This window comes from Dermochelys coriacea, chromosome 2, assembly GCF_009764565.3.
Source record: "Dermochelys coriacea isolate rDerCor1 chromosome 2, rDerCor1.pri.v4, whole genome shotgun sequence".
NCBI classification, from domain to species: domain Eukaryota; kingdom Metazoa; phylum Chordata; order Testudines; family Dermochelyidae; genus Dermochelys; species Dermochelys coriacea.
In genome coordinates this window covers 234,530,450-234,547,318 of record NC_050069.1, presented here as the reverse complement: position 1 = coordinate 234,547,318, position 16,869 = coordinate 234,530,450, and the positions used below count along the sequence as shown (strand labels likewise).

The window sequence follows — 16,869 nt, the reverse complement described above, 5'->3', positions numbered from 1 at the left end:
TCCGATGCTGGGAGGGCCCTGCCCAGAGTGGTTCCCCCTTCCTCCACATACCCCAGCCCTGCCCATTCCCACCCCAACGGATGCCAGGAGCCCAGCTCAGCCCTCGGTCTCTGCGCGAAGGCTGCTGCTGCAGGCTGTCTCACTGACCGGCTCAGGTGCCAGGCTTTGGCGTGGCCTGAGGACTGGAGCCAGCCACCTTTCCTGTGACCCAGCATGGTCCATCCATGGGAGCAAGTGCTGCCTTCCAGAGGGGACAGGACCTGCGCCCCATTGCCCACCCTGCTGAGCCAGCCGGGTCCTGCCCTGGGACCAGTTGGGAGCCAGCGCCCCCTAGAGGGGACAGGCCCCACACCCCATTGCCCACCCTCTCTCTTGGTGTCACAGCAGGGCAGAGTTAAGGGTCTTTGGGTGCATTTCCATATGGAGAAAAGCAATCAATTTGACCAGTTCAAAGCTGGGAGCAAAGAAAGAGCTGGGTGTAACCCGGGGTGGGCAAACTTTTTGGCCTAAGGGCCACATCTGGGTATGGAAATTGTATGGTGGGCCACGAATGCTCATGAAATTGGGGGTTGGGAGTGGATGAGGGCTCCACTTGGGGTGCGGGCTCTGTGGTGGGGCCAGAAATGAGGAGTTCAGGGTGCGGGAGGGGGCTCCAGGCTAGGACAGGGGGTTGGGGGACAGTGAGGGCTCTGGCTTTAGGTGTGGGCTCTAGGATGGGGCTGGGGATGAGGGGTTGGGGGTGCAGGAGGGTGCTCTGGGCTAGGACTGAGGGGTTCAGAGGGCAGGAGCGGAATCGGGGTTGGGGCGCAGGAGGAAGTCCTGGAGTTCAGGCTCCAGGTAGCGCTTACCTGAGGTAGCTCCTAGAAGCAGCGGCATGTTCCCTTCTCCGGCTCTTAAGCAGAGGTACGCCCAGCTGGGTCTGCACGCTGCCCTGTCTGCAGACACCAACCCTGCAGCTCCCATTGACTGCAGTTCCCGGCCAATGGGAGCTGCGGGGGTGGCACTTGAGGCAGGGGCAGTGTGCGGAGCCCTGTCACTGCTCCTACACGTAGGAGCTGGAGGGAGAACATGCTGCTGCTTCTGAGAGCCGCACAGAGTGGGGCAAGCCCTGGACCCCGCTCCCCGGTGGGAGCTTGAGGCTCGGATTAAAACATCTGGAGGCCGGATGCGGGCCCCGTGGCTGTAGTTTGCCCAGCCCTGGTGTAACCTCAGGAGGGAAGACGTCTCAGCATGTGAGGGGGCGGAGCGGGGAGATGAGGTATACCAGCTGGGCCGGGGTCACTTTTAAAAATGAGATCGCCCTAGCTGTGCCAGAAGCGGCAGCGCCCGGCTCCCCTGCTGGCGGTGGGCGAGAGAGCGGGAAGGAGGAGGCAGGAACCGAACCGAGGGCTGCGCTGGAGGAGGCGGAGATGCGCCGCCGCCGTCGGTCGGGCCCCCGTTCACTGAGGCAGCGTCAACCGCCGCTGTCGTGCAGGGCTCGGGGAAGCCCGGACGGCTCAGAGGGGTCCTGCCGGGGGAGCCCCGCCCCAGCCAAGCCCCGGGTAGGAGGCAGCCCCCCGCGCGGGAGGTGGCAGCCACGCGGGAGCCCCTTCCCCGCTCTGGAAGCTCATTCCATCCCGGGCTTCCAGTCGCTGTCTCCCGCGGTTGCTGGGAGAGGTGAGGTCAGAGCCGCCAGCGGCGGTGATTGGCCAGGCTGCAAGCCACGCCCCTTCCCCGTGGGAGTCGCAGCGGGAGGAGCGGAGCCTGCCTCCTCCCCGCTTCACTCCGTGCAGAGTCGCCGCTGGGGCGTGCGTCGCCTGGGCAGGGGCCACGTCCGCGTCTTGCCGCTGGCTGCCAGGCAGGAGCCATGGGCCGCCCGAGCCCTGCGCCGCGGCTGCTCCTCGCGCTGCTGCTGCTGCTGCTGCTGCCGCCAGCCCGCGCCTGGGACAGCGGCGACCTGGAGCTTTTCGACCTGGTGGAGGAGGTGCCGCAAAACTTCTACGGCTTCCTGGGGCTGCCGCAGGTAAGCGACTGGCCAGGCAGCCGGCAGCCCCCTGCGCCCGTGGGGCTGCCCCCCCCCCCCCGGGTCGTCGCCCCCCAGCCGTGCTGTCCCTGCCCCCCCCCGGGACCGGGACCTCGCCCCCGCCCCCCCAGCCGTGCTGTCCCTGCCCCCCCCCGGACCGGGACCGGGACCTCGCCCCCCCCCAGCCGTGCTGTCCCTGCCCCCCCCGGGACCGGGACCTCGCCCCCGCCCCCCCGCCGTGCTGTCCCTGCCCCCCCCCCCCGGACCGGGACCTCGCCCCCGCCCCCCCGTGCTGTCCCTGCCCCCCCCCGGACCGGGACCGGGACCTCGCCCCCGCCCCCCAGCCGTGCTGTCCCTGCCCCCCCCGGACCGGGACCGGGACCTCGCCCCCGCCCCCCCGCCGTGCTGTCCCGGCCCCCCCCCCCGGACCGGGACCGGGACCTCGCCCCCGCCCCCCAGCCGTGCTGTCCCTGCCCCCCCCCCCCGGACCGGGACCGGGACCTCGCCCCCGCCCCCCAGCCGTGCTGTCCCTGCCCCCCCCCCCGGACCGGGACCGGGACCTCGCCCCCGCCCCCCAGCCGTGCTGTCCCTGCCCCCCCCCCCCCCCGGACCGGGACCTCGCCCCCGCCCCCCAGCCGTGCTGTCCCTGCCCCCCCCCCCCGACCGGGACCGGGACCTCGCCCCCGCCCCCCAGCCGTGCTGTCCCTGCCCCCCCCCCCCGGACCGGGACCGGGACCTCGCCCCCGCCCCCGCCCCCCAGCCGTGCTGTCCCTGCCCCCCCCCCCGGACCGGGACCGGGACCTCGCCCCCGCCCCCCAGCCGTGCTGTCCCTGCCCCCCCCCCGGACCGGGACCGGGACCTCGCCCCCGCCCCCCCATCCGTGCTGTCCCTGCCCCCCCCCGGACCGGGACCGGGACCTCGCCCCCGCCCCCCCAGCCGTGCTGTCCCTGCCCCCCCCCCGGACCGGGACCGGGACCTCGCCCCCGCCCCCGCCCCCCAGCCGTGCTGTCCCTGCCCCCCCCCCGGACCGGGACCTCGCCCCCGCCCCCGCCCCCCAGCCGTGCTGTCCCTGCCCCCCCCCCCGGACCGGGACCTCGCCCCCGCCCCCGCCCCCCAGCCGTGCTGTCCCTGCCCCCCCCCCGCCGGACCGGGACCTCGCCCCCCCCGCCCCCCAGCCGTGCTGTCCCTGCCCCCCCCCCGGACCGGGACCGGGACCTCGCCCCCCCCCCCCCCCCCCCCGTGCTGTCCCTGCCCCCCCCCCGACCGGGACCGGGACCTCGCCCCCGCCCCCGCCCCCCAGCCGTGCTGTCCCGGCCCCCCCCCGACCGGGACCGGGACCGCGCCCCCGCCCCCCCAGCCGTGCTGTCCCTGCCCCCCCCCCGGACCGGGACCGGGACCTCGCCCCCGCCCCCCCGTGCTGTCCCTGCCCCCCCCCCCGGACCGGGACCGGGACCTCGCCCCCGCCCCCCAGCCGTGCTGTCCCTGCCCCCCCCCCCGGACCGGGACCGGGACCGGGACCTCGCCCCCGCCCCCCAGCCGTGCTGTCCCTGCCCCCCCCCCGGACCGGGACCGGGACCGGGACCTTGCCCCCGCCCCCCAGCCGTGCTGTCCCTGCCCCCCCCCGGACCGGGACCGGGACCTCGCCCCCGCCCCCGCCCCCCAGCCGTGCTGTCCCTGCCCCCCCCCCGGACCGGGACCGGGACCTCGCCCCCGCCCCGCCCCCCAGCCGTGCTGTCCCTGCCCCCCCCCCGGACCGGGACCGGGACCGCGCCCCCGCCCCCGCCCCCCAGCCGTGCTGTCCCTGCCACCCCCCCGGACCGGGACCGGGACCTCGCCCCCGCCCCCCAGCCGTGCTGTCCCTGCCCCCCCCCCGGACCGGGACCGGGACCTCGCCCCCGCCCCCCAGCCGTGCTGTCCCTGCCCCCCCCCGGACCGGGACCGGGACCGGGACCGGGACCTCGCCCCCGCCCCCCAGCCGTGCTGTCCCTGCCCCCCCCCCGGACCGGGACCGGGACCGGGACCTCGCCCCCGCCCCCCAGCCGTGCTGTCCCTGCCCCCCCCCCCGACCGGGACCGGGACCTCGCCCCCGCCCCCCAGCCGTGCTGTCCCTGCCCCCCCCCCGGACCGGGACCGGGACCTCGCCCCCGCCCCCCAGCCGTGCTGTCCCTGCCCCCCCCCGGACCGGGACCGGGACCTCGCCCCCGCCCCCCAGCCGTGCTGTCCCTGCCCCCCCCCCGGACCGGGACCGGGACCTCGCCCCCCCCCCCAGCCGTGCTGTCCCTGCCCCCCCCCGGACCGGGACCGGGACCTCGCCCCCGCCCCCCCGCCGTGCTGTCCCTGCCCCCCCCCGGACCGGGACCGGGACCTCGCCCCCCCCCCCCGCCGTGCTGTCCCTGCCCCCCCCCGGACCGGGACCGGGACCTCGCCCCCGCCCCCCAGCCGTGCTGTCCCTGCCCCCCCCCCGGACCGGGACCTCGCCCCCGCCCCCCAGCCGTGCTGTCCCTGCCCCCCCCCCCCGGACCGGGACCGGGACCTCGCCCCCGCCCCGCCCCCCAGCCGTGCTGTCCCTGCCCCCCCCCCCGGACCGGGACCGGGACCTCGCCCCCGCCCCCGCCCCCCAGCCGTGCTGTCCCTGCCCCCCCCCCGGACCGGGACCGGGACCTCGCCCCCGCCCCCCAGCCGTGCTGTCCCTGCCCCCCCCCCCGACCGGGACCGGGACCTCGCCCCCGCCCCCCAGCCGTGCTGTCCCTGCCCCCCCCCCCGGACCGGGACCGGGACCTCGCCCCCGCCCCCCCAGCCGTGCTGTCCCTGCCCCCCCCCCCCGGACCGGGACCGGGACCTCGCCCCCGCCCCCCAGCCGTGCTGTCCCTGCCCCCCCCCCCGGACCGGGACCGGGACCGGGACCTCGCCCCCGCCCCCCAGCCGTGCTGTCCCTGCCCCCCCCCCGGACCGGGACCGGGACCGGGACCTTGCCCCGCCCCCCAGCCGTGCTGTCCCTGCCCCCCCCCGGACCGGGACCGGGACCTCGCCCCCGCCCCCCCAGCCGTGCTGTCCCTGCCCCCCCCCCCGGACCGGGACCGGACCTCGCCCCGCCCCCGCCCCCCAGCCGTGCTGTCCCTGCCCCCCCCCCGGACCGGGACCGGGACCTCGCCCCCGCCCCCGCCCCCCAGCCGTGCTGTCCCTGCCCCCCCCCCGGACCGGGACCGGGACCTCGCCCCCGCCCCCCAGCCGTGCTGTCCCTGCCCCCCCCCCGGACCGGGACCGGGACCGGACCTCGCCCCCGGCCCCCCAGCCGTGCTGTCCCTGCCCCCCCCCGGACCGGGACCGGGACCGGGACCTCGCCCCCGCCCCCCAGCCGTGCTGTCCCTGCCCCCCCCCCGGACCGGGACCGGGACCTCGCCCCCGCCCCCCAGCCGTGCTGTCCCTGCCCCCCCCCCGGACCGGGACCGGGACCTCGCCCCCGCCCCCCAGCCGTGCTGTCCCTGCCCCCCCCCCCGGACCGGGACCGGGACCTCGCCCCCGCCCCCCAGCCGTGCTGTCCCTGCCCCCCCCCCCGGACCGGGACCGGGACCTCGCCCCCGCCCCCCAGCCGTGCTGTCCCTGCCCCCCCCCGGACCGGGACCGGGACCTCGCCCCCGCCCCCCCCAGCCGTGCTGTCCCTGCCCCCCCCCGGACCGGGACCGGGACCTCGCCCCCGCCCCCCCAGCCGTGCTGTCCCTGCCCCCCCCCGGACCGGGACCGGGACCTCGCCCCCGCCCCCCAGCCGTGCTGTCCCTGCCCCCCCCCGGACCGGGACCTTGCCCCCGCCCCCGCCCCCCAGCCGTGCTGTCCCTGCCCCCCCCCCGGACCGGGACCGGGACCTCGCCCCCGCCCCCCAGCCGTGCTGTCCCTGCCCCCCCCCCCCGGACCGGGACCGGGACCTCGCCCCCCGCCCCCCAGCCGTGCTGTCCCTGCCCCCCCCCCGGACCGGGACCGGGACCTCGCCCCCCGCCCCCCAGCCGTGCTGTCCCCGCCCCCCCCCCCGGACCGGGACCGGGACCTCGCCCCCGCCCCCCAGCCGTGCTGTCCCGGCCCCCCCCCGGACCGGGACCGGGACCTCGCCCCCGCCCCCCAGCCGTGCTGTCCCTGCGCCCCCCCCCGGACCGGGACCTCGCCCCCGCCCCCCAGCCGTGCTGTCCCTGCATTACATGTATCCTGGCTATGTTCTCTCTCCCCATCCCTCCACTGTGCTGTTCCTGCCCCCGGCACAGCCTAGCCATGCTCCCCCAGAAGCTCCTTTACACTTTCCTCCCCAAACTGGCCCTGGCTCTCCTTCCCCCAGCTTCTTCACTCTTTCCACCCCACCCCCTGTCAACACCTTCATTTCCTCCTTTCACACCCTGGGCATAGCTACTGCCCCTCCCAGCTCCTTCACCTCCTCCCTGCACACATGTGCCCCCTGGCCTGGTTCCTGCACCCCCAGCTTCTTCATCCCCCCTCCAGATATGTAGCCCCCTGTCATGGTTCTTGCTCCCCATCCTCCTCACATACCTTGAGCATATTTCCTGTCCCCCCACTGGCTCTTTTCTCCTCTTCCCCGGATACATCTGGGACATAACTCCTCTCTCCCATCCCCTTCGCCCCATCTCTCTCTCAAACACAACCATGGACATGGCTCCTCACCCCCTAACCAGCTCCTGCACACCTCTCTCCCCACACATGTGTATGTCCTGGGCATGTTCTCAGGTTCTTACCGACCGGCTTCTTCACGGCCCAGCGTCCCATGTACTGGACATGGCTGCAGCCCCCCAGCTCTTTAAGCCTCCTGCCACAAACACCCTGGGTCCTTTGTTTTTTCAGCTCCTCTACACCCACATTGGCTCTCCTGGTTGTTCCCTCTTCCCACATACAGTCAAAGCATGACTCCTTCACCCTTCCCACCTCTACATTGTGGGCTGCATGGCTACTGCTCTCTCCCACTTTTACTCCTTGCCACCATCTTGCACATCATGGCCATGCTCCTGGTCTCCTTGTTTCCTTCTCTCCATCTCCTGCCTCCTCTCTCGGTGCATAAATCCTGGCTATGACTTCTGGTCGCTCCAAGCGCCTTCATCACATCCCCCCTGTGCGCACACCCAGAATGTAATTGCTGCTCCCCCTCCTTTTTCTCCATACACCCTGCAAATGGCTTCTGCCCTCCACCCCTTAACCCTATGTCCACTCCTGCATATCTTTGCATAAAGGCTGGCCACCCAGTTTCTTCACTCTTTGTCCCCCCCCCCCCACGCACCTGCATTTTGCAGCTCATGGAGTAGGGCTGCTGGTCTTTCTGTTCCCTAAGGTCTTTTGCATCATATACTAGACCTCCCCCCAGCCATGGCTTCTGGATCCCTTCGCTCTTCATCTCGTGCACCTCCATCTTCCTCTCTTTTCACCCTGGGCATTTTTCCTGGTCTCCCCTCAGCTCCTTCATCCCTGTCTCCCAGCCATGGATTCTGATGTCTGCCCAGCACCTCCACTTCATGTTAATATTGCACTGCAGCTTGGGAATGGCTCTTGTTCTCCTATCCCAACCACTTTCACCCCATGCTTCCCAGTCACTCTAGGTCTAGCTTCTGGTCTCCCCCCCAACTCAGCACCTTCACCTCATGTTCGCTCCCTCACCATCTGTATCACTGGGCATTTGCCAAGTCTTCTAAATCTCATGTCTTCTCCTGCCCCCGTCACTCCAGCCCCTATGTCCTGGTTGCCTCTTCTCCCCTGTTCCCAAACCTTATGCCCCTTGCTTTCTGGGTACCACTTTCTGCCCCCTAGTATCAGACCATTTCCCTCTCCCCTACCCAGTCCAGAAGCGTCCTCTGTTTTGGTCTGCGTCACCCTGTGCTACTTCCCACTGGGCACCTTGTCCTTTGTTCCCTATTTTCCCTTCCTTCACCTATCTGTTTTGGTGAGTAGTCTCTGCTGTTGGTACAGATCTTCTGGTGGTTTCACACAAGTTCTTAGCAGGAGGAATGATCTTCCGGTTAAGGCACCGACTTAGATGTCCAGAGATCTGCCATGTGATCTTGGGTAAATCATTTTTTCACACAGGCTCTTCTGGTATCTCTCTTGTGTGTGTGGGGAGAATAATTCAAATGTAAGGTGCGTTTGGGACACTTTGGTCATGCAAGTGGAAATACTGTGCAGCCTATATGAGGTGGAGAAGAACTACATGCCATGTGCAGAGATGCTCTTTTGGGAGGGAGGGGTAATGGTGGCATGGGGAGAGTAGCAGCTGCAATTGTAACTGGTAGCTTGCTGGACCCTATGCCTGTCACTCCTTTTGTCTCGCTTTCTGGGCTAATTAAACATACAATCCAAGGATCTAGTACCGGGAAATGAAAGTATTATATCCAATACCATACTACATAGCAGATCTACTGTTCAATTTTCACAGTCACTGTTAGGGAGGGATCAGAGTAGCAGCCGTGTTAGTCTGTATTTGCAAAAAGAAAAGGAGTACTTGTGGCACCTTAGAGACTAACAAATTTATCTGAGCATAAGCTTTCGTGAGCTACAGCTCACTTCATCGGATGCATCCGATGAAGTGAGCTGTAGCTCACGAAAGCTTATGCTCAGATAAATTTGTTAGTCTCTAAGGTGCCACAAGTACTCCTTTTCTTTTTGTTAGGGAGGGAGATGCTGTCTTTGAGAAATGAATTTTAAGCCAGAGCTTAAAGTTGATCCCTATGGGGATGGGAAACTTTGTTTTCATTTCAATTAGACATTTAAAGTCTCACAGTTTTACATAATATCTTCCCATTCTAATTGTGTCAGCTGAAGACTCGGATCTGCAAGGAGTTCAATGAGATGCAACTTATTTACTTTAACCAGTAAAAATTAAACTAGTTCTCATTACTGTTTCAAGTATTACAGGATGTTAAAATGTCTGTATAGAGAATCTTGAGTTACTTATGAAAGTACTTATTGCAATGTAGGTTGGTGGTATCTAAAAGTAACTAAAACATACATGTAATGTATTCTTAGCTAATTCACACCCACAGGTAAAGATGACCATGGTGCATCTCAAAACTGGGCAAGCAAACCTTACATTGAGGAGCCTGTGCTGAAACACTGTTAACTGCTGTAGTTAATAACCTCAAAATGTCTATTTCTGCAGCCTACTGACTCCTTCAGTTCTTGATGTCTGCGCTGCTCTTTGCATTTTGCAGCTCATGGAGTCAGATCGATTGTTCAGAGCTGCTGCTCTGGCCATTTCCCCTCTACTCCTGCTCATGGGCAGTTTCTCTGCCTCTGATTTTAGTGCTCCTGCCTTCTCATCTGCCTGAGGGGTTTTTTGGGTCAAAATCTGAGGCAGTGGTGAACAGTGATTTCCCCCTCAGCTTCCTGGGCCAGTTTTTCAACTGGGTGTTTGAATCCTTTGGAGCCTGTGCTGCAGGCCCTCCCTACTTGTTCCTCTGCACCTTCCAAGTATGGTAGAGCAGCCTAAAACATATTGAATGAAAGCCAAATGGTGCTCGATTTGTGAGATTATCCTACTAGACTTGGCAGACACTGAGTTGTGCCCAGCCTGCACCCAACCTTCTGTCCCTGACTCTTGTTAAGTCCCAGGGGCTATGAGTCAGACAGGCATGTGGGATCCCTAGCCCCCCAGAGCCAACTGACTCCAACATGGGGGAAAAATGTGCAGAGTAGGAAGGGTCTCCAGGGATGAGGAGGACCCTAGTCAGCTGACTCATAGTAAGTCCTAAGGGGCCTCTAGAGAATAGAAAAGGCCATATTTGTGGGGTCACAGTTCCTCCCCCCATTCCTGAAATTGGTCCTGAGCATCCTGGGAAAAGAAGCAAGACTCGTAAGCATCTTCCCCTCCTTCCTAGTTTGGCCAGGAAGGCTCTGGAAGCATTTCTCCTCCTCAAGGAAATGGAACCCAGAAGAGGAGGACTCAAAGACATCATACGAGAGGACATCAGGTACTCAGCAAGGCTAGTCACAAAAAAACCTCACCAAAGCCACAACTGAGCTCATATGCTCTCTAAATGAATTAAAAAAACACACAAAACAAACAGAAAAACAAAGCTGAAAAAGGTGGGGGAAAAAAGTTTAAAAGGTCTAAGAGATCTGAGTCCTCTGATCCTCCTTCCTTCACACAGGATGATGAATTGTTGGACTCTAACTCTGATTAGAACCAGGGAAATACTAAAAATCCCTTCCCTGGAAATTCAAGGCCATTTGCAACAACATTGTATCCGCAGTTCAGATTCAGTCTGAACAGAATCCCGAGAGTAAGCATCTGAGGAAATTTCTGCCCTTGAAATCCTACCCTGAGACTGAGATTCACCTATGCTCCTCCTTTGAGGAAATAATCAGGGATGAATGGGAGAAGCCAGACAAGGGCAAGCACATGAACAGAAATGCTCTACAGCATCCAGGAACCAAAGGTCCCAGTTACTGAAATACTGAAGATTGATGCTGCTTAGTGTCCTGACAATAGGTATGGTGATCCCCCTCAGGAGGGAAGTTCTATCCTAAGGACCCCATAACTCAGAAAAATGGAGGCCACCGTCTCCCATAGGTGACTCTAGTAACTACTTGCTTTGTGAGAGCATCTTTCTCCAAGCTGGAAGATCTCTGAGCTCTCAAGGATAGAGATCACTCTGACTTCAGCTCTATTTTAAAGAAAGTTTCCCTGGCAACAGTGTAAAATCATCACTGATGCCTCAAGGGACATAAGATTCTCAGCCAAAGCCATGGTCTCCAGCTCAGTCACCAGATACCACCTATAGCTTCATGCTCAGAAGGTGGATAGCCACTTGAAGCTGTGCTCCGCCAAATTTACAAGAACGCTGCTTTTTGTAGAGAAGCTAGACAAGGTAATAATGGACAATGCAGCAAAATCTAAACATTCTCAAAAGCATGGTGTGGTGTCAGGAGGGAGAGTACAGATCGGCCTTCATCCTCACAGAAATACCAACCAAGAGACAGCAGGTGCTTGGGAGGAAAGCCTTGAGGGAACCCTGTAGTTCCCTAATCTCTCTTTGACAAAAAACGCATAGCTCTCCACCCAGAACTGAAGCTGGGGGCAGGATTTTCTATTTTCTGGTTGCATCTAATAGACTAGCTATTGAAAAGGAAGTGCTAATATCGGTGGGCCTTTCCTCCAGAGTCATCAGGACACTTCTTTCTTCTAGAAAAGTATCAAGTTTGAAAACATACTCCTCTCTCTGGACCAGGTTCTGCAGATAGTGCCAAATCCTAGAAATACAGGAATTCCAGTTGTCTTGGATTTTCTCCAAGAAGGGTTTCGACAAAGGTTTCTAATCCAGCAGCAGTGCCAATCCGGTGTCTTCCCTTAATAGCAAGATGTTCCCAGGCTGTGCAGGTTAGCTGGCAGAAAACCCCCAGGTAGCCAGATTCCTTAGGGCACTCTAGTTAGCAAAGTCAGTAATCAGACCTCTTTCCCAAATGGGACCTGACAAACCATCTCTTTGAATCATTGATGTCAGCATCTGCATTTGTCCATCAAGACTTGCTTCCTGCTAGACATCGCATCCACCAGGCAAGTGTTGGTGCTGGTGGTCCTTTCTATGCAGGAGACTTACTGCGTGTTTCATGAGGACAAGGTGGTGCTCAGGACTCTGGAATCACTTATTCCAAAGGTGAATTTTTTCCTCCCATACATCCTGAGAGGTGAGTCTCCCTTCATTTTTTACAAGGCCACAGGATTGAGGAAAGATGGCACACATTAGATGTTCAAGGCTCCTAAAATTCAACCTCAAACATACATTGTCTTTGAGGAGATTGGGTGTCCTATCTTGAATTTTTACACCTACAATGCCAAGGAGTCAGAGCATCCAAGTCCTCTCTTGCTTTGTGGATTAGACTATGGATTGTGAAGCGTATAAGGCATTGGAGGTTCTGCCTCCAGATGGAGTTAGGGCACACTCCACACGATTCCTGGAGAGTTCATGGGCAGAAAGAGCTAATGCATCCACAGCGGAAATTTTTAAGATGGTCACCTGGTCAACTGCTACCACCTGGTCTAGTACTATAGGGTGGATTTCCTGTCCTCAGCAGAGACATCTTTTGGCAGGGAGGTAATGTAGGCGGTGGTCCAGAAGTGACTTTGCCTTTTGAGCAAATGTTATAAATGGGAAGGGATATTGTTTTCCCCCCTCTTTCTGACCTTATTCTTTATCCTCCTACATCTGTTAACTGCTTGCTGCTTCTCGGATGTCAAGAATTGTGGGAGATAGTAGGCTGCAGAATGGAAAACTTCTTACCAATAACTTCCTTTCTGCTAGCATAGTCTCTCAGAATTCTGCCCAGCCTAAATGGCTCAAGAACCAGAAGGTCAGATACTGAGTAAGATCTTTATCATGAGACTTTTTTTCCCCCCTGTTGTCCATTGTACATAGCTGGTCAGTTACCTTTTAAGTATTTTACTATTATTGTTATAGAAACTTTTACAGCTTTGAAGCAACTCATTTGGTTCTGAGCAGGAGTAGAGGGGTGCATGTCCAGAGTGGTGGCACCAAATATTGATCTGCCTTCATGAGCTGCAAACTGAGCAAAAAAGCCCAAACTTCAAGAATTGTGGGAGATGCTGCTTGCAGAAAGGAAATTATTGGTAAGAAATTTTCCATTCTTGTCAGCTGTCCCCTGTATTGTATGTTCCATAATCTAAATATAAATTTAAAATACAAGTTAGAAAAGTGAAGCTTTTCAATTAACAGACACTATCAGTACTCCTTTTCTTTTTGCGAATACAGACTAACACGGCTGCTACTCTGAAACCCATCCTCAGAGAGTCTCACTCTTCGGCATGAGACTTAATATTCCCATAGCTCTTAAAAGACTTTGATCTCAGAGGGCAATGGTATGTGTGAACCAGGCCCCATTCTGGCCACTGCACACCACCTATTGTCAGATGTATATAAAAACCTCCAAATCTTCTGGTCAGTTCCTCCTTTAATTTGATTGGTGAAGGAGCTCTCTATTCACTGTGCTTCTAGGTTGCTCCAGGTTTTCTGCCAACTCTGTCCTATAAATCTAGTAGTTTCTACCATCCAGTCAGTTGCCTAAATTGGAATGCTTTTGGCTCGAGCTATGACGTGCTTTTGTAATACATTGGTGTCTGTACTGGCACTAACTTTTTTCTTGGTGCGTGATGAATGCCCTGCATTTGGTACTTGCCTTGAATGCACCAAAGGAGGGTCACAGCATCATGTGGCAATCTCTTCTTTTGATGCCCAGGAATAATTTTTTTTTTTTTTTTGGTACACTGGTATCTAAATGCATCATTTTAAACTGATCTTGGGCCATCAAACTCTTTTCCATTTTCTTGGCTCCGGGGGGTCCTTTGTTGTTTCTCTTAGTGCTAGTGTTGTTTGGTGCTTTTTCAAGTGCCCCACCACCTAGTTTCTCTTCTTTCAGGTATATCTTTGAAGGAGGAAGATTGCTACACAAATACAGTTTGAAGTTACCAAGCAGTACTTATGTGAGACAGACAACCATGTATGTTGACCATAATGTACAGGTGCCAGACTTTCCTGTATGTGTCATGTTCTGCACTGAAGAATCATGGGGAGCACCTCCAAGACCACCTTCAGGCACCCTAGACTAGGGAGACTGCTATAAACCAGGCATGAGGACAGCCCAGAATGCTTTGATGGGTGAACTCTGGGACCTGGAGTTGGCGCAGACAACTGAATGCAGGGACTATGTGCTAACATTGCCTGTGTGTATTTAGAGCCCATATCTCTTCTCTTCCCCCTCCTCTTTGCTGAGCTCAGCTAAGCAGTTTCCCTATCAGTCTCTAGGCATTGGCTCCTCGCTACAGTTGAGGTTTCACACCTGAAGTCAGTGCTGAGCTCCACTGAAGACAGATGCAAAAAGTGTCAGCAGCTTACCTGCTGTGTCCCTAACGCAGCCTCTGACTCATAGTGCTGCATTAAAGCCTCGGGATTTTCTCTTGTAAGTGGAGAGGGAAATAGTAATTCCAGTTACCAGTATATATTCAGTTACCTCATAGGTTCACTTCTGGTCCTCTGCATGACTGTCAGAAGTGCCACAGTATTGGCTTTTAGGCTCTCTTTTTGTCTGGCATTGGTAGGGTACAATGTCAGAGTAAAACCTTTGTCGCTGTTTTCTGAAGCTGACACTCCTGGTGACTGCATTGCCTAAATAATTGCAGCTGATTGGGGTGGAGGTCACAGTGGAAAGGGTTGTTTTTTTAACTTGGATACGCAAGAGCACTCTTATGATGGCAAGTACGTCTCCACTACAGAGTAGTACCAAGATGATGACTCAGTGGGGTTACTTTCCTCAATTCTAGCAGTAGCTGTCTAGGACATCTACAGTAGATTTAAAACTGGTTCAGGAATCTGCAAGGGCCATAGTTGAGATACCTGAACTAGAAACCTCAACACCCTCCTTCCTCCAACAAATAAAAGTGCTGTGTCCTCACACTTGATTTTGGAGCAGCTGGTGTAGGGGTCTGTCTTGAAATCAGTCAAGGAAAAGCATTAAGGAAGGATATATCTTCTTGAGAGCTTGGCGGTGAAGGAGGACATAGTCAAAAGGAAAGGAGCCTATATGTTTCCACAAGGAAACGAAGGAAAAGGCTCCATTCTTGTAAGTCAGAATTCATATTTACTACTGGCTTAATGGGAGCTCAAACCCCTTGCACGAAGTGTTTGCCTCCAGAATACCAAAAACTGATGGATCCCAAAGGTTCGAGTGTCTAACCAGTTTACCATTACCAGTAATCTGGTAGGTCCTCCATGGTGGAGTCAGACTTCGGGGTCTTTTACTTATGATCACATTGGTCCTTTGCACTAATCAGTGAGGATACAAAATCAGTGTTTTCTGAAATATTTCCAGATGATGCTCTATCTCTTCAAAGTTGGGAGCTATTTCAAGAAATCCAATCCCTCTTGGCAAAGAGACCCCCGATGTTGGGTCACTGGGTGGAAGAGGGAGATTCCCCCCCCAGATATTTCCTGATAGTTAAAACAGAGGGTGACTCTGGACTGTAATGAATCTCTGGGGAAACAGAATTGATGTTTGGTGAATGAAAAGTCAAGGCTGTAACCCAGGGAGCCTTCATGCTCCTCCTAGAGGAAGGGTATTGATTATGTGCTCTGCACCTACAGTGCCTTCCAGTTATCAGAAGTATCTCAGAGGAGAACAGTGCCAATTTTGGGTCTTGTTTTGGGGGCTGTCATTCTGTTTTCATGAAGTGCTCGGTGGTCATTGTAGCCCACCTGCACAAATGCATGTGTTACCCTACGTGGACAATTGGCTGATTAATTATGTTTTGGAAGGGTGTCAAAAGATCAATCCACTTCACCTTTGAGGTGTTAAGAGCTGCTAGGGTTTGATAAACTATTCATTCCCAGCTTGTCCTTTGTAGACAATTGCAGTACATAGGGCAGGAAGTCTTCGAATTGACTGCTAAGACATGATCTAAGATATCACCCATCTGATAGAAAAGATAAGAATGAGCCAGCAAGTGACTGTTCTGGTTATTCTGTGGATGTAGAGTCCCATGTCCCCAACTATAGTCATAGTACCCTGGCACGTATCTACTTGAGATAACTGCAGTGCACGTGCATTGCATCCAGGAAACAAATGACGTCCTGACTCCTTTATTTCATGGTAGTACGTGGAAAAATTATAATTAGGAATGGATTGATCCAGATATGCTCAAGCTGGGGAGGGAAGCTTATACAGAATGATGTCCTTTCCAGAGAGCTTGGACACTCCAGGAACAGGTTGTACAAATGTTTCCAAAGTAAGGGTGATCCTGTATGCACTAAGAACCTTCAGAGACCCTGGTATATTTCAAATGCTAATCACAGTACAGATAGACAATTGGACTAACGTTTTACATAAATAAGCAGGGCAGCGTTGGGTTGAACTTCTGTCGTTGTAGGGCTTTCCAAAACATGGAGTGGGATCTCTTCCATAAGACATTCCTAGTTGCAGTTGTTTCCCTTCCCATCCAGGTATGTGGCACAGCCTGTGTTTATCCATGATACATTCTTATGTGAGGTCTCTGCATCAGGGAGCTGGCAGACTAGAGTCTCTTATATTGGGCACCATGGGGAGGGAAACTCTTCAACTTCCTTGAATTTAGAAGCTATCAGTCTTCTGCTTACTGTACCCAGAAACATCCACATTAGCAAAGGTTGCCTTTTCCAGCCACTGAGAAAGATGGCTCTTGTATGTCTCTCCCTACCAGAGGGACTGATGGAGTTATGGTACAACTTGGATTGGGTTCAGTGATCCTAATAGCCCTTTGCTGGCCCAGACACATACGGTTCTCAGTTGCAGGTGGTCATAGTAAGTCTTATGAAGTCACTGATAATTATTCAGAGCCCTGGGCACCTTGAACGTATCTGAATATGCTTAAGAGGTATCTTAGTCCACTTTGCAGTTTCTTATTCTCAGTGTTTGCATTGACTGTGTTGCAGCCTTGTCTGATTCAAAAGGACATCCTTTGAGCTGCTTGCACTCCAGCAGTGAGAATCTTAGCAGCTGATAATTTTAGAGAAGGGAAAGATACTTAATCTATAGTTCAGACAGGATTCTCTTACTATCTCCTTTGGAAGGGGGCGGGGTGGGAGGAATATCAACTTTTAAGGTGTCTCAGTGCTCTTGTTTACTCTTTCTTTGGCACATATTTGTTAGTCCATAATCATTTTGAACTGTCTGTCATAACGAAGCTTCACCTCCCGTGCAACTGAGGAAAATTGCTGGGATATTTGGAGGGGGAGAGGGGATGGCATGCAGTGATTTGGGGAGGGGTGTCTTCCTCTTGCACTACCCCTTTACTGTTGCCTTCAGGTGTCAAAACTCTCTGCTCTTAGTCTTGCACTATGAAG

The 16,869-nt window shown here is 57.9% G+C and overlaps 1 protein-coding gene across 1 annotated transcript in view; it reads left to right on the top strand.

Moving 5' to 3' along the window:
• Nucleotides 1–1,735: 1,735 nt before the first annotated feature.
• DNAJC1 (DnaJ heat shock protein family (Hsp40) member C1) overlaps nt 1,736–16,869 on the top strand; it is a 190,143-nt gene continuing 175,009 nt past the window's right edge. The window contains exon 1 of the mRNA XM_038390672.2: nt 1,736–2,002. Within this exon, the coding sequence (XP_038246600.1) occupies nt 1,847–2,002 (156 nt within the window). The 5' untranslated portion in view covers nt 1,736–1,846. The remainder of the gene's footprint in view (nt 2,003–16,869) is intronic.